This window comes from Salmo trutta, chromosome 4 (assembly GCF_901001165.1).
Source record: "Salmo trutta chromosome 4, fSalTru1.1, whole genome shotgun sequence".
Lineage (NCBI taxonomy): Eukaryota > Metazoa > Chordata > Actinopteri > Salmoniformes > Salmonidae > Salmo > Salmo trutta.
Window position 1 is genome coordinate 71,362,020 of NC_042960.1, and position 18,244 is coordinate 71,380,263.

At 47.1% G+C, this 18,244-nt stretch overlaps 1 protein-coding gene across 1 annotated transcript in view; it reads left to right on the plus strand.

The window, feature by feature from the left end:
- megf11 (multiple EGF-like-domains 11) overlaps window positions 1-18,244 on the plus strand; it is a gene marked incomplete in the record, with an annotated part of 249,854 nt that overhangs the window by 137,102 nt on the left and 94,508 nt on the right. Inside the window, 3 exon segments of the mRNA XM_029752072.1 lie at window positions 11,430-11,676; window positions 12,488-12,608; window positions 14,054-14,190. Of these exon segments, the coding sequence (XP_029607932.1) occupies window positions 11,430-11,676; window positions 12,488-12,608; window positions 14,054-14,190 (505 nt within the window).

The following is an 18,244-nucleotide window of genomic DNA, read 5'->3' on the forward strand; positions in this document are numbered from 1 at the left end:
TCAAAAAGGCTTTACTGCGAAAGCATAAAATTAGATTATGTTAGGACAAAAACTTCACAAGAAATGCCACACAGCCCTTTTCCAAGCAAGGACATGCATCACAAAAACCAAAAATACAGCTATAATATTCACTAACCTTTGATGATCTTCATCAGATGGTACTCATAGGACTTCATGTTACACAATACATGTATATTTTGCTCGACAAAGTTCATATTTATATCCAAAAAAAACATTTTACATTGGTGCGTGATGTTCAGAAAATGTATTCCCACCAAAACCTTCGGTGAATGAGCACATCAATTTACAAAAATACAATTTACTAAAATTTACAACAGTTATTGAAAGAATTATAGATATACTTCTCCTTAATGCAACCGCTGTGTCAGATTTTAAAATAGCTTTACGGAGAAAGCACATTTTTCAATATTCTGAGTACATAGCTCAACCATCAAAGCAAGCTATACACATACCCGCCAAGTTCTGGGGTCAACTAAACTCAGAATTAGTATTAGAAATATGCTCTAACCTTTGCTGATCTTCGTCAGAATGCACTCCCAGGACTCCTACTTCCACAATAAATGTTATTTTTGTTCGAAATATTCCATATTTATGTCCAAATACCTCCGTTTTGTTCGTGCGTTCAAATCACTATCCAAAGGCATAACACGCGAGCGTAAATCCAGACACGAAAAGTCAAATAATTCCATTACCGTTCGTAGAAACATGTCAAACATTGTTTACAATCAATCCTTAGGGTCTTTTTAACATAAAACGTTGATAATATTCCAACCGTATTCATTACGGAGGAAAAAGAAGGAGCGGCGCGCCAAACGTGCCTGCGCAGTAAACAACTCACTGGTCCCAGGCAGTCCACTCATTGACTGAGCTCCTATTTTCTGCCCAGTAACAGGAGAAGGATGAAACCCGTTTCTAAAGGCTGTTGACAGCCAATGGAAGCCTTAGGAAGTGCAACATGACCCCACAGACACTGTAGTTTCGATAGGGATTCAAAAGAAGAACTACAATTCTCAGATTTCCCACTTCCTGGTTGGATTTTTTCAGGTTTTTGCCTGCCATATGAGTTCTGTTATACTCACAGACATCATTTAAACAGTTTTAGAAACGTCCGAGTGTTTTCTATCCAAATCTACTAATAATATGCAAATATTTGACTCTGGGCCCGAGTATTAGGCAGTTTACTCTGGGCACGCTTTTCATCCGAAAATGAAAATACTGCCCCCTATACCTTAAAAAGTTACTAAGAGAACATCTCTGGAGGGAATAGCAGATGTTTATTTTGTGCTGATCTTAACTTTTCTGTACATAATGTTTCCGCCATCGTTTCCTATAACCGAAAAGAGCACTCAGCTGTCTAGGGGACATAAGCAAACAAGAAAATGCACACCCAGAGTCGGTGCTCCTAGTGGCCGGTGATTTTAATACAGGAAAACTTAAATCCGTTTTTACCTCATTTCTACCAGCACGTCACCTAGCAACTAGAGGCAACAAAACTCTAGACCTTCTTTACTCCACACACAAAAACCCGTACGAAGCCCCGCCCTCAAATCTGACCATAATTATATCCTCCTGATTCCTGCTTACAAGCAAAAACTCAAACAGGAAGTACCAGTGACACGCTCAATACGGAAGTTGTCTGATGAAGCGGATGCTACGGTACAGGACCGTTTCGCTAGCACAGACTGGAATATCGTCTGGGATTCATCCGATGGCATTGAGGAGTACACCACATCAGTCACTGGCTTCATTAATAAGGGCATCGACGACATTGTCCGTACATATCCCAACCAGAAGCCATGGATTACAGGCAACATCCACACTGAGCTAAAGGCTAGAGCTGACACTTTCAAGGAGCGGGACTCTAACCCGGACGTTTATTAGAAATCCCGCTATGCCCTCTGACGAAACATCAAACAGGCAAAGCGTAATACAGGACCAAGATTGAATCTTACTACACTGGCGCTGATGCTCTTCAGATGTGACAAGGCTTGCAAATGATCACGGATTACAAAGGGAAACCCTGCCGCGAGCTGCCCAGTGACGAGAGCCTACCAGACTTGCTAAATACCTTCTATGCTCGCTTCGAGGCTAGCAACACTGAACCCATGCATGAGAGCACCAGCTGTTCAGGATGACTGTGTGATCACACTCTCTGGAGCCGATGTGAGTAAGTCCTTTAAACAGGCCAACATTCACAAGGCCGCTGGGCCAGACGGGTTATCAGGACGCGTACTCAGAGCATGCGCTGACCAGTTGGCAAGTGTCTTCACTGACATTTTCAACCTCTCCCTAAGACACTCTGTAATACATACATGTTTCAAGCAGACCACCATAGTACCTGTGCCCAAGAACTCCAAGGTAACCTGTCTAAATGATTATCACCCTGTAACAATCACATCTGTAGCCATGAAATGCTTTTGAAAGGGCTGGTCATGACTCACATCAACACCATCATCCCAGAAACCTAGCACAGGGGATTCATCCGATGGCATTGAAGAGTATACCACATCAGTCACTGGTAGAAACCTTGAACCCAATTCACATACCGCCCAAACAGATCCAGGGATAATGCAATCTCTATTGCACTCTACACTGCCCTTTCCCATCTGGACAAAAGGAACACCTATGTGAGAATGCTGTTCACTGACTACAGCTCAGTGTTCAACACCATAGTTCCCTCAAAGCTCATCACTAAGCTAAGGACCCTGGGACTGAACACCTCCCTCTGCAACTGGATCCTGGACTTCCTGACGGGCCGCCCCCAGGTGGTAAGGGTAGGCAACAACACATCCGTCACACTGATCCTCTACACTGGAGCTCCCCAGGGGTGCGTGCTCAGTCCCCTCCTGTACTCCCTGTTCACTCACGACTGCGTGGCCAAGCACGACTCCAACACCATCATTAAGTTTGCCGACGACACAACTGGGGTAGGCCTGATCACCGACAACGATGAGACAGCCTATAGGGAGGAGGTCAGAGACCTGGCAGCGTGGTGCCAGGACAACAACGTCTCCCTTATTGTCAGCAAGACAAAGAAGATGATTGTGGACTACAGGAAACTCTTTTGACATATACTGCTGTTACTGTCTATTATCGATCCTGTTGCCTAGTCACTTTATCCCTACCTACAGTATACTGCTGTTACTGTCTATTATCTATCCTTTACCCCTATCTACAGTATACTGCTGTTACTGTCTATTATCTATCATTTACCCCTACCTACAGTAAACTGCTGTTACTGTCTATTATCTATCCTTTACCCCTACCTACAGTATACTGCTGCTACTGTCTATTATCTATCCTTTACCCTTACCTACAGTATACTGCTGTTACTGTCTATTATCTATCCTTTACCCCTACCTACAGTATACTGCTGTTACTGTCTATTATCTATCCTTTACCCCTACCTACAGCATACTGCTGTTACTGTCTATTATCTATCCTTTACCCCTACCTACAGTATACTGCTGTTACTGTCTATTATCTATCCTTTACCCTACCTACAGTATGCTGCTGTTACTGTCTATTATCTATCCTTTACCCCTACCTACAGTATACTGCTGTTACTGTCTTATCTATCCTTTACCCCTACCTAAAGTATACTGCTGTTACTGTCTATTATCTATCCTTTACCCCTACCTACAGTATACTGCTGTTACTGTCTATTATCTATCCTGTTGTCTAGTCACTTTACCCCTCCCCATATGTACATATCTACCTCAAAACCTCGTACCCCAGCACATGGACTCGGTACTGGTACCCTGTGTATATAACCATGTTATGTGTATATAACCATGTTATTACCTCGTACCCCAGCACATGGACTCGGTACTGGTACCCTGTGTATATAACCATGTTATTATCTCGTACCCCAGCACATGGACTCGGTACTGGTACCCTGTGTATTTAGCCATGTTATTACCTCGTACCCCAGCACATGGACTCGGTACTGGTACCCTGTGTATATAGCCTGGTACCCTGTGTATATAACCATGTTATTACCTCGTACCCCAGCACATGGACTCGGTACTGGTACCCTGTGTATATAGCCTGGTACCCTGTGTATATAGCCTGGTACCCTGTGTATATAGCCATGTTATTACCTCGTACCCCATCACATGGACTCGGTACTGGTACCCTGTGTATATAACCATGTTATTACCTCGTACCCCAGCACATGGACTCGGTACTGGTATCTTGTGTACTGTACTGTACTGTATATAGCCTGGTACCCTGTGTATATAGCCTGGTACCCTGTGTATATAGCCTGGTACCCTGTGTATATAGCCTGGTACCCTGTGTATATAGCCTGGTACCCTGTGTATATAGCCTGGTACCCTGTGTATATAGCCTGGTACCCTGTGTATATAGCCTGGTACCCTGTGTATATAGCCTGGTACCCTGTGTATATAGCCTGGTACCCTGTGTATATAGCCAAGTTATCTTTACTTATTGTGTATTCATTCCTCGTGTTATTGATTTTCTATTATTAAAAAAAATCAAAAAATCTTTGCATTGTTGGGAAGTAAGGACCTTAAGGAAGCATTTCACTGTTAGTCTGTCTACTCCTGCTGTTTACGAAGCTGTTAGTCTGTCTACTCCTGCTGTTTACAAAGCTGTTAGTCTGTCTACTCCTGCTGTTACAAAGCTGTTAGTCTGTCTACTCCTGCTGTTTACAAAGCTGTTAGTCTGTCTACTCCTGCTGTTTACAAAGCTGTTAGTCTGTCTACTCCTGCTGTTTACAAAGCTGTTAGTCTGTCTACTCCTGCTGTTTACAAAGCTGTTAGTCTGTCTACTCCTGCTGTTTACGAAGCTGTTAGTCTGTCTACTCCTGCTGTTTACAAAGCTGTTAGTCTGTCTACTCCTGCTGTTTACAAAGCTGTTAGTCTGTCTACTCCTGCTGTTTACAAAGCTGTTAGTCTGTCTACTCCTGCTGTTTACAAAGCTGTTAGTCTGTCTACTCCTGCTGTTTACAAAGCTGTTAGTCTGTCTACTCCTGCTGTTTACAAAGCTGTTAGTCTGTCTACTCCTGCTGTTTACAAAGCTGTTAGTCTGTCTACTCCTGCTGTTTACAAAGCTGTTAGTCTGTCTACTCCTGCTGTTTACAAAGCTGTTAGTCTGTCTACTCCTGCTGTTTACAAAGCTGTTAGTCTGTCTACTCCTGCTGTTTACAAAGCTGTTAGTCTGTCTACTCCTGCTGTTTACAAAGCTGTTAGTCTGTCTACTCCTGCTGTTTACAAAGCTGTTAGTCTGTCTACTCCTGCTGTTTACAAAGCTGTTAGTCTGTCTACTCCTGTTGTTTACAAAGCTGTTAGTCTGTCTACTCCTGCTGTTTACAAAGCTGTTAGTCTGTCTACTCCTGCTGTTTACAAAGCTGTTAGTCTGTCTACTCCTGCTGTTTACAAAGCTGTTAGTCTGTCTACTCCTGTTGTTTACAAAGCTGTTAGTCTGTCTACTCCTGTTGTTTACAAAGCTGTTAGTCTGTCTACTCCTGCTGTTTACAAAGCTGTTAGTCTGTCTACTCCTGCTGTTTACAAAGCTGTTAGTCTGTCTACTCCTGCTGTTTACAAAGCTGTTAGTCTGTCTACTCCTGCTGTTTACAAAGCTGTTAGTCTGTCTACTCCTGCTGTTTACAAAGCTGTTAGTCTGTCTACTCCTGTTGTTTACAAAGCTGTTAGTCTGTCTACTCCTGCTGTTTACAAAGCTGTTAGTCTGTCTACTCCTGCTGTTTACAAAGCTGTTAGTTCCTCTGCTGTTACAAGCTTAGTCTGTCTACTCCTGCTGTTTACGAAGCTGTTAGTCTGTCTACTCCTGCTGTTTACAAAGCTGTTAGTCTGTCTACTCCTGCTGTTTACAAAGCTGTTAGTCTGTCTACTCCTGCTGTTTACAAAGCTGTTAGTCTGTCTACTCCTGCTGTTTACAAAGCTGTTAGTCTGTCTACTCCTGCTGTTTACAAAGCTGTTAGTCTGTCTACTCCTGCTGTTTACGAAGCTGTTAGTCTGTCTACTCCTGCTGTTTACAAAGCTGTTAGTCTGTCTACTCCTGCTGTTTACAAAGCTGTTAGTCTGTCTACTCCTGCTGTTTACAAAGCTGTTAGTCTGTCTACTCCTGCTGTTTACAAAGCTGTTAGTCTGTCTACTCCTGCTGTTTACAAAGCTGTTAGTCTGTCTACTCCTGCTGTTTACAAAGCTGTTAGTCTGTCTACTCCTGCTGTTTACAAAGCTGTTAGTCTGTCTACTCCTGCTGTTTACAAAGCTGTTAGTCTGTCTACTCCTGCTGTTTACAAAGCTGTTAGTCTGTCTACTCCTGCTGTTTACAAAGCTGTTAGTCTGTCTACTCCTGCTGTTTACAAAGCTGTTAGTCTGTCTACTCCTGCTGTTTACAAAGCTGTTAGTCTGTCTACTCCTGCTGTTTACAAAGCTGTTAGTCTGTCTACTCCTGTTGTTTACAAAGCTGTTAGTCTGTCTACTCCTGCTGTTTACAAAGCTGTTAGTCTGTCTACTCCTGCTGTTTACAAAGCTGTTAGTCTGTCTACTCCTGCTGTTTACAAAGCTGTTAGTCTGTCTACTCCTGTTGTTTACAAAGCTGTTAGTCTGTCTACTCCTGTTGTTTACAAAGCTGTTAGTCTGTCTACTCCTGCTGTTTACAAAGCTGTTAGTCTGTCTACTCCTGCTGTTTACAAAGCTGTTAGTCTGTCTACTCCTGCTGTTTACAAAGCTGTTAGTCTGTCTACTCCTGCTGTTTACAAAGCTGTTAGTCTGTCTACTCCTGCTGTTTACAAAGCTGTTAGTCTGTCTACTCCTGTTGTTTACAAAGCTGTTAGTCTGTCTACTCCTGCTGTTTACAAAGCTGTTAGTCTGTCTACTCCTGCTGTTTACAAAGCTGTTAGTCTGTCTACTCCTGCTGTTTACGAAGCTGTTAGTCTGTCTACTCCTGCTGTTTACAAAGCTGTTAGTCTGTCTACTCCTGCTGTTTACAAAGCTGTTAGTCTGTCTACTCCTGCTGTTTACAAAGCTGTTAGTCTGTCTACTCCTGCTGTTTACAAAGAATGTGACAAATAAAATGTGGTTTGATTGAAGAGGCAGGTGTCAACTTTACAGCCCCGGGAAGCAGAATTTGTAACAAATGGTGTGAGCAGTCCCACCTGGACAGATATTTCCTTACTGATTCTCTTATAAAGCAGATTCAATTATAACAGTGTGTCTCAAATGGCACCCTATTCCTTAGTAGTGCACTATATATAGGGAATAGGGTGCAATAGGGTCCTGGTCTAAAGTAGTGCACTATATATAGGGAATAGGGTGCCATAGGGCCCTGGTCTAAAGTAGTGCACTATATAGGGAATAGGGTGTCATTAGGGACTCAGACATGTTCCAGCGGTCTCCCCTTGCCGTGTGCTCTCTCCATGCCAGCCTCTAATCAGGGCTGTGATTGTTTGTGTGTGTGTGTGTGTGTGTGTGTGTGTGTGTGTGTGTGTGTGTGTGTGTGTGTGTGTGTGTGTGGTCAGATGGACTGAAGGCTAATGGGTGGTCACTGAGGCCTGTTGCAGCCAGGTAACACAGTGGGGAGCTGATCAGACCTGTGTCTGTCTGCCAGGCACACACACACACACACACACACACACACACACACACACACACACACACACACACACACACACACACACACACACACACACACACACAGGCTCACAGCAAGGGGGTGATCAGACCCTTTCTGCTGCAGACACCTACTGCCCTGATGGGGGGTCTGGAACCAGGCGGGACACAGCTGGACCTACGTTATATAGTAGACTGTGTGTGCGTTTGTGTCCAACGGCGCTAGCTTATCTGCCTCTCAGGGTGGACAGAGCAGGGGGGGACCTCTCCGGTCTCCTCCTCTCTCCTATCCTCCGGGCTCCTCCTCTCTCCCCCTGTCTCCTCTCCTCCGGTTTCCTTATCCTCTCTCCTCCTCTCTCCTATCCCCCTGTCTCCTCCTCTCTCCTCCTCTCTCCTCTCCTCCGGTCCTCCTCTCTCCTCTCTCCTCTCCTCCACTCTCCTGCTCTCCTCTCTTCTCTCCTTCTCTCTACTCCTGTCTCCTCCTCTTCCTCTCCTCTGTTCTCCTCCTCTTCCTCTCCTCTGTTCTCCTCTCTCTTTCCTCTCAGTTCTCTCTCTCTCTCTTTCTCCTCTCCCCTCTCCTCTTCTCTGATTCGGCACGGATGAGTTCCCTGAAGGTTGGTGCACCTGCCACGCAAACGACCATGAACCATTAAATGTGTGTGTGTGTGTGTTAAGCGGCCCTGGCACATTAAAGCTAACGTGTGTGTGGGTCGGGGCCGTGCAGGCAGAGGTGGTCAGGATAATGGATGAGTTTAGCAAGAACAGCTCTGTTCTCTGTTCTGCAGTCTGTCAACACTCATCTGTCTGGCTGCCTAACTGCAGTCTGTCAACACTCATCTGTCTGGCTGCCTAACTGCAGTCTGTCAACACTCATCTGTCTGGCTGCCTAACTGCAGTCTATCAACACTCATCTGTCTGGCTGTCTAACTGCAGTCTGTCAACACTCATCTGTCTGGCTGTGCATCCCAAATAGCACCCTATTTCCTTCACAGTGGCCTAGTTCAGACCGGAGCTCTGGGGGATGCAGCCTCTATCAACCTTTATCTGTTAATGAGAACTCATCAGGGTGATCTCTCTGCTCCCTCAGCTCAGCTCTCTGCTCCCTCAGCTCAGCTCTCTGCTCCCTCAGCTCAGCTCCCTACTCCCTCAGCTCAGCTCTCTGCTCCCTCAGCTCAGCTCAGCTCCTGCTCCCTCAGCTCAGCTCTCTGCTCCCTCAGCTCTCTGCTCCCTCAGCTCAGCTCTCTGCTCCCTCAGCTCAGCTCTCTGCTCCCTCAGCTCAGCTCCCTGCTCCCTCAGCTCAGCTCTCTGCTCCCTCAGCTCAGCTCAGCTCCCTGCTCCCTCAGCTCAGCTCCCTGCTCCCTCAGCTCAGCTCTCTGCTCCCTCAGCTCTCTGCTCCCTCAGCTCAGCTCAGCTCTCTGCTCCCTCAGCTCAGCTCTCTGCTCCCTCAGCTCAGCTCCCTGCTCCCTCAGCTCATCTGTTTGCTCCCTCAGCACAGCTCAGCTCTCTGCTCCCTGCTCCCCCCCCCCTGTCTCTCTAGGCTGGTTGTTGAACTCTGACCCCCCCCCTTGTCTCTATAGGCTGGTTGTTGAACTCTGACCCCCCCCCATGTCTCTCTAGGCTGGTTGTTGAACTCTGACCCCCCCCCTGTCTCTCTAGGCTGGTTGTTGAACTCTGACCCCCCTGTCTCTTTAGGCTGGTTGTTGAACTCTGACCCCCCCCCTCTGTCTCTCTAGGCTGGTTGTTGAACTCTGACCCCCCCGTCTCTCTAGGCTGGTTGTTGAACTCTGACCCCCCCCCCTGTCTCTCTAGGCTGGTTGTTGAACTCTGACCCCCCCCCTGTCTCTCTAGGATGGTTGATGAACTCTGACCCCCCCCTGTCTCTCTAGGCTGGTTGTTGAACTCTGACCCCCCCCCCTGTCTCTCTAGGCTGGTTGTTGAACTCTGACCCCCCCTGTCTCTCTAGGCTGGTTGTTGAACTCTGACCCCACCTATCTCTCTAGGCTGGTTGTTGAACTCTGACCCCCCCCCTGTCTCTATAGGCTGGTTGTTGAACTCTGACCCCCCCCCCCCTGTCTCTCTAGGCTGGTTGTTGAACTCTGACCCCCCCCCCTGTCTCTCTAGGCTGGTTGTTGAACTCTGACCCCCCCCCCTGTCTCTTTAGGCTGGTTGTTGAACTCTGACCCCCCCCTGTCTCTTTAGGCTGGTTGTTGAACTCTGACCCCCCCCTGTCTCTCTAGGCTGGTTGTTGAACTCTGACCCCCCCCTGTCTCTCTAGGCTGGTTGTTGAACTCTGACCTCCCCCCTGTCTCTCTAGGCTGGTTGTTGAACTCTGACCCCCCACTGTCTCTATAGGCTGGTTGTTGAACTCTGACCCCCCCCCCCCCTGTCTCTCTACACTGGTTGTTGAACTCTGACCCCCCCCCTGTCTCTCTAGGCTGGTTGTTGAACTCTGACCCCCCCCCTGTCTCTCTAGGCTGGTTGTTGAACTCTGACCCCCCCTGTCTCTCTAGGCTGGTTGTTGAACTCTGACCCCCCCTGTCTCTCTAGGCTGGTTGTTGAACTCTGACCCCCCCCCCTGTCTCTCTAGGCTGGTTGTTGAACTCTGACCCCCCCTGTCTCTCTAGGCTGGTTGTTGAACTCTGACCCCCCCTGTCTCTCTAGGCTGGTTGTTGAACTCTGACCCCCCCTGTCTCTTTAGGCTGGTTGTTGAACTCTGACCCCCCCTGTCTCTTTAGGCTGGTTGTTGAACTCTGACCCCCCCCCCCCTGTCTCTCTAGGCTGGTTGTTGAACTCTGACCTCCCCCCTGTCTCTCTAGGCTGGTTGTTGAACTCTGACCCCCCCCTGTCTCTCTAGGCTGGTTGTTGAACTCTGACCCCCCACTGTCTCTATAGGCTGGTTGTTGAACTCTGACCCCCCCCCTGTCTCTCTACACTGGTTGTTGAACTCTGACCCCCCCCCCTGTCTCTCTAGGCTGGTTGTTGAACTCTGACCCCCCCCCCCCTGTCTCTCTAGGCTGGTTGTTGAACTCTGACCCCCCCTGTCTCTATAGGCTGGTTGTTGAACTCTGACCCCCCCTGTCTCTCTAGGCTGGTTGTTGAACTCTGACCCCCCCCCTGTCTCTCTAAGCTGGTTGTTGAACTCTGACCCCCCCCCTGTCTCTCTAGGCTGGTTGTTGAACTCTGACCCCCCCTGTCTCTCTAGGCTGGTTGTTGAACTCTGACCCCCCCTATCTCTCTAGGCTGGTTGTTGAACTCTGACCCCCCCCCCTGTCCCTCTAGGCTGGTTGTTGAACTCTGACCCCCCCTGTCTCTCTAGGCTGGTTGTTGAACTCTGACCCCCCCCTGTCTCTCTAGACTGGTTGTTGAACTCTGACCCCCCCTGTCTCTCTAGGCTGGTTGTTGAACTCTGACCCCCCCTGTCTCTCTAGGCTGGTTGTTGAACTCTGACCCCCCCAGTCTCTCTAGGCTGGTTGTTGAACTCTGACCTCCCCCCTGTCTCTCTAGGCTGGTTGTTGAACTCTGACCCCCCCTGTCTCTCTAGGCTGGTTGTTGAACTCTGACCCCCCCAGTCTCTCTAGGCTGGTTGTTGAACTCTGACCTCCCCCCTGTCTCTCTAGGCTGGTTGTTGAACTCTGACCCCCCCCCCCGTCTCTCTAGGCTGGTTGTTGAACTCTGACCCCCCCTGTCTATAGGCTGGTTGTTGAGCAGCATTGTGATTATATAACAGTCAATTTACAGAGTGGTCTGTCTGGTTTCTCACCCCAGCTACATGCTGAAGGGCTGTCTCTGTCTCTGTGTCTCTGTCCCCAGGTTGTCAGAGTGACTTCTGGGGCCCCCACTGCAGTAACCGGTGCCAGTGTCAAAACGGGGGCAAGTGTAACCCAATCACGGGGGCGTGTGTGTGTACGGATGGGTACCAGGGTTGGCGTTGCGAAGAACCCTGTGAACCCGGGTACTATGGCAAGGCCTGCCATCTCACCTGCCAATGTCTCAACGGAGCGACGTGCCATCATCAGACTGGAGAGTGTATCTGTTCCCTGGGATACTCTGGAGCCTTGTCAGTACTGACACACACACACACACACACAGACACACAGACAGACAGACAGACAGACAGACAGACAGACAGACAGACAGACAGACAGACAGACAGACAGACAGACAGACAGACAGACAGACAGACAGACAGACAGACAGACAGACAGACAGACAGACAGACAGACAGACAGAGCGAATTGAATTAATTGAATTGAATTGAATTGAGAGAAAGAGACACGGAGAGAGAGAGAAAGAGAGACAGAATGAGAGAGAGAGACAGACAGACAGACAGACAGACAGACAGACAGACAGACAGACAGACAGACAGACAGACAGACAGAGCGAATTGAATTAATTGAATTGAATTGAATTGAGAGAAAGAGACACGGAGAGAGAGAGAAAGAGAGACAGAATGAGAGAGAGAGACAGACAGACAGACAGACAGACAGACAGACAGGCGCACGCACAAAGGCACGTATACACCAACACACTATGTGTGTGTGTGTGTGGTGTGTGGTGTGTGGTGTGTGGTGTGTGGTGTGTGGTGTGTGGTGTGTGTGGTGTGTGGTGTGTGGTGTGTGGTGTGTGGTGTGTGGTGTGTGTGTGTGTGGTGTGTGGTGTGTGGTGTGTGGTGTGTGGTGTGTGTGTGTGTTGTAAGGCAGTATCTGTTCTATCCCTTAGCTGTGCAGAGCGGTGTCCCAGTGGTTGCCATGGACAGTGTGTGTGTGTGTGTGTGTGTGTGTGTGTGTGTGTGTGTGTGTGTGTGTGTGTGTGTGTGTGTGTGTGTGTGTGTGTGTGTGTTGTAAGGCAGTATCTGTTCTATCCCTCAGCTGTGCAGAGCGGTGTCCCAGTGGTAGCCATGGACAGCAGTGTGAGCAGAGCTGTTCCTGTCAGAACGGAGGAACCTGTCATCACATCAGCGGAGAGTGTTCCTGTCCCGCTGGATGGACGGTAGGACCTTGTTATCATTCATGTTAACAACAAATAGAAAATATGTACCTGATTGACCTCTGTTAACCTATAGGATCACAATAAATATATCACTGTTTCATGATATCTAAAAAAACACAATTAACTTTGGTTTGAGTGGTTATACTCAGAAATGATCGTTGGTCTACCACTACCTCTTTTCCTTCCTGCTCAACTTCCTCTCCTCTCCCTCACTCTGTCATACCCCAGTCTGTTTTCCTGTGTTCCTCCTCCTCAACTTCCTCTCCTCTCCCTCACTCTGTCATACCCCAGTCTGTTTTCCTGTGTTCTTCCTCCTCAACTTCCTCTCCCTCACTTCCTCTCCCTGTGTTCTTCCTCCTCAACTTCCTCTCCCTGTGTTCTTTCAGTATCTAATCCAGTATATATATTCTGGTTGTGTTCCTCAGGGCTCAGTGTCTGATCCAGTATATATATTCTGGTTGTGTTCCTCAGGGCTCAGTATCTGATCCAGTATATATATTCTCTGGTTGTGTTCCTCAGGGCTCAGTGTCTGATCCAGTATATATTCTGGTTGTGTTCCTCAGGGCTCAGTATCTGATCCAGTATATATATTCTGGTTGTGTTCCTCAGGGCTCAGTGTCTGATCCAGTATATATATTCTCTGGTTGTGTTCCTCAGGGCTCAGTATCTGATCCAGTATATATATTCTGGTTGTGTTCCTCAGGGCTCAGTATCTGATCCAGTATATATATTCTGGTTGTGTTCCTCAGGGCTCAGTGTCTGATCCAGTATATATATTCTGGTTGTGTTCCTCAGGGCTCAGTATCTGATCCAGTATATATATTCTGGTTGTGTTCCTCAGGGCTCAGTATCTGATCCAGTATATATATTCTCTGGTTGTGTTCCTCAGGGCTCAGTGTCTGATCCAGTATATATTCTGGTTGTGTTCCTCAGGGCTCAGTGTCTGATCCAGTATATATATTCTCTGGTTGTGTTCCTCAGGGCTCAGTATCTGATCCAGTATATATATTCTGGTTGTGTTCCTCAGGGCTCAGTATCTGATCCAGTATATATATTCTGGTTGTGTTCCTCAGGGCTCAGTATCTGATCCAGTATATATATTCTGGTTGTGTTCCTCAGGGCTCAGTGTCTGATCCAGTATATATATTCTCTGGTTGTGTTCCTCAGGGCTCAGTATCTGATCCAGTATATATATTCTGGTTGTGTTCCTCAGGGCTCAGTATCTGATCCAGTATATATATTCTGGTTGTGTTCCTCAGGGCTCAGTGTCTGATCCAGTATATATATTCTGGTTGTGTTCCTCAGGGCTCAGTATCTGATCCAGTATATATATTCTCTGGTTGTGTTCCTCAGGGCTCAGTATCTGATCCATTATATATTCTCTAGTTGTGTTCCTCAGGGCTCAGTGTCTGATCCAGTATATATTCTCTGGTTGTGTTCCTCAGGGCTCAGTGTGTGCCCAGCCGTGCCAAGTGGGCAAATATGGCATCAACTGCAGTAAGGACTGCTCCTGCCTTAACGGTGGACTGTGTGACCATGTCGCTGGTCAGTGCCAGTGTACCGCAGGCTACAGTGGACGGAGGTACGTCACATAGTTTATACTACCTGCTTGACTACTGACTTTCTGCTCTCTTTATTTACCCCCTTTTCTCCCCATTTTCCTGGTATCCAATTGGTAGTTACAGTCTTGTCTCATCGCTGCAACTCCTGTACGGACTCGGGAGAGGCAAAGGTCGAGAGCCGTGCGTCCTCCGAAACACAACCCAACGAAGCTGCACTGCTTCTTGACACAGTGCCCTGCTTAACCCGGAAACCAGCCGCACCAACGTGTTGGAGGAAACACCGTAGACCTGGCGACCGTGTCAGCGTGCACTGCGCCCGGCCCGCCACAGGAGTTGCTAGAGCGCGATGGGACAAGGACATCCCTGCCGGCCAAACCCTCCCCTAACCCGGACGACGCTGGGCCAATTGTGCACCGCCCCATGGGTCTCCCGGTCGCGGCCGTTCACATACTGCTCTTAACTCCCTGTGAATCATAAGGGATAAGGCTGGTTGTGTGACCACATCGCTGGGTAGTGCCAGTGCACAGCTGGCTACAGTGGATGGAGGGTACAGCTGCATTACAATCATACAACAGACCTTAATCTTATCATAGCCACCATTTTCATTATAATGAATGTGATCGAAATCTAGGCTAGCATGGTTAGGATAAATGTCGACTAGCGGGGTTAAGATAAATCTAGACTAGCGGGATTAGCATTAATCTAGGCTAGCATGGTTAGGATACATGTAGACTAGCTGGTTTAGGATAAATCTAGCCTAGCGGGTTAAGGATAAATCTAGACTAGCGGGTTTAGCTAGGCTAGCATGGTTAGGATAAATCTAGACTAGTGGGGTTAGGATACATCTAGACTAGTGGGGTTAGCTAGACTAGTGGGGTAGGATACATCTAGACTAGTGGGGTTAGGATACATCTAGACTAGTGGGGTTAGGATACATCTAGACTAGTGGGGTTAGGATACATCTAGACTAGTGGGGTTAGGATACATCTAGACTAGTGGGGTTAGGATACATCTAGACTAGTGGGGTTAGGATACATCTAGACTAGTGGGGTTAGGATACATCTAGGGCTAGTGGGGTTAGGATACATCTGGACTAGTGGGGTTAGGATACATCTAGGCTAGTGGGTTAGGATACATCTAGAATAGTGGGGTTAGCTAGACTAGTGGGGTTAGATACATCTAGACTAGTGGGGTTAGGATACAATCTTAGACTAGTGGGGTTAAGGATACATCTAGACTAGTGGGGTTAGGATACATCTAGACTAGTGGGGGTTAGCTAGACTAGTGGGTTAGGATACATCTAGACTAGTGGGTTAGGATACATCTAGACTAGTGGGGTTAGGATACATCTAGACTAGTGGGGTTAGGATACATCTGGACTGTGGGGTTAGGATACATCTAGACCTATTGGGGTTAGCTAGACTAGTGGGGTTAGGATACATCTAGACTAGTGGGGTTAGGATACATCTAGACTGTGGGGTTAGGATACATCTAGACTAGTGGGGTTAGGATACATCTAGACTAGTGGGGTTAGGATACATCTAGACTAGTGGGGTTAGGATACATCTAGACTAGTGGGGTTAGGATACATCTAGACTAGTTGGGTTAGGATACATCTAGACTAGTGGGGTTAGGATACATCTAGACTAGTGGGGTTAGGATACATCTAGACTAGTGGGGTTAGGATACATCTAGACTAGTGGGGTTAGGATACATCTAGACTAGTGGGTTAGGATACATCTAGACTAGTGGGGTTAGGATACATCTAGACTAGTGGGGTTAGGATACATCTAGACTAGTGGGGTTAGGATACATCTAGACTAGTGGGGTTAGGATACATCTAGACTAGTGGGGTTAGGATACATCTAGACTAGTGGGGTTAGGATACATCTAGGCTAGTGGGGTTAGGATACATCTGGACTAGTGGGGTTAGGATACATCTAGGCTAGTGGGGTTAGGATACATCTAGACTAGTGGGGTTAGCTAGACTAGTGGGGTTAGTATACATCTAGACTAGTGGGGTTAGGATACATCTAGACTAGTGGGGTTAGGATACATCTAGACTAGTGGGGTTAGGATACATCTAGACTAGTGGGTTTAGCTAGACTAGTGGGGTTAGGATACATCTAGACTAGTGGGGTTAGGATACATCTAGACTAGTGGGGTTAGGATACATCTAGACTAGTGGGGTTAGGATACCTCTAGGCTAGTGGGGTTAGGATATATCTGGACTAGTGGGGTTAGGATACATCTAGGCTAGTGGGGTTAGGATACATCTAGACTAGTGGGGTTAGGATACATCTAGACTAGTGGGGTTAGGATACATCTAGACTAGTGGGGTTAGGATACATCTAGACTAGTGGGGTTAGGATACATCTAGACTAGTATTGGGTTATACAGCTAGACTAGTGGGGTTAGGATACATCTAGACTAGTGGGGTTAGGATACATCTAGACTAGTGGGGTTAGGATACATCTAGACTAGTGGGGTTAGGATACATCTAGACTAGTGGGGTTAGGATACATCTAGACTAGTGGGGTTAGGATACATCTAGACTAGTGGGGTTAGGATACATCTAGACTAGTGGGGTTAGGATACATCTAGGCTAGTGGGGTTAGGATACATCTGGACTAGTGGGGTTAGGATACATCTAGGCTAGTGGGGTTAGGATACATCTAGACTAGTGGGGTTAGCTAGACTAGTGGGGTTAGTATACATCTAGACTAGTAGGGTTAGGATACATCTAGACTAGTGGGGTTAGGATACATCTAGACTAGTGGGGTTAGGATACATCTAGACTAGTGGGTTTAGCATTAATCTAGGCTAGCATGGTTAGGATACATGTAGACTAGCTGGTTTAGGATAAATCTAGCCTAGCGGGTTAAGGATAAATCTAGACTAGCGGGTTTAGCTAGGCTAGCATGGTTAGGATAAATCTAGACTAGTGGGGTTAGGATACATCTAGACTAGTGGGGTTAGCTAGACTAGTGGGGTTAGGATACATCTAGACTAGTGGGGTTAGGATACATCTAGACTAGTGGGGTTAGGATACATCTAGACTAGTGGGGTTAGGATACATCTAGACTAGTGGGGTTAGGATACATCTAGACTAGTGGGGTTAGGATACATCTAGACTAGTGGGGTTAGGATACATCTAGACTAGTGGGGTTAGGATACATCTAGGCTAGTGGGGTTAGGATACATCTGGACTAGTGGGGTTAGGATACATCTAGGCTAGTGGGGTTAGGATACATCTAGAATAGTGGGGTTAGCTAGACTAGTGGGGTTAGGATACATCTAGACTAGTGGGGTTAGGATACATCTAGACTAGTGGGGTTAGGATACATCTAGACTAGTGGGGTTAGGATACATCTAGACTAGTGGGGTTAGCTAGACTAGTGGGGTTAGGATACATCTAGACTAGTGGGGTTAGGATACATCTAGACTAGTGGGGTTAGGATACATCTAGACTAGTGGGGTTAGGATACATCTGGACTAGTGGGGTTAGGATACATATAGACTAGTGGGGATAGGATACATCTAGACTAGTGTGGTTAGGATACATCTAGACTAGTGTGGTTAGGATACATCTAGACTAGTGGGGTTAGGATACATCTAGGCTAGTGGGGTTAGGATACATCTAGGCTAGTGGGGTTAGGATACATCTAGACTAGTGGGGATAGGATAGGTCATACATCTAGACTAGTGGGGTTAGGATACATCTAGACTAGTGGGGTTAGGATACATCTAGACTAGTGGGGTTAGGATTACATCTAGACTAGTGGGGGTTAGGATACATCTAGACTAGTGGGGTTAGGATACATCTAGACTAGTGGGTTAGGATACATTCTAGACTAGTGGGTTAGGATACATCTAGACTAGTGGGGTTAGGATACATCTAGACTAGTGGGGTTAGGATACATCTAGACTAGTGGGGTTAGGATACATCTAGACTAGTGGGGTTAGGATACATCTAGACTATTGGGGTTACGCTAGTACTAGTGGGGTTAGGATACATCTAGACTAGTGGGGGTTATGGATACATCTAGACTAGTGGGGTTAGGATACATCTAG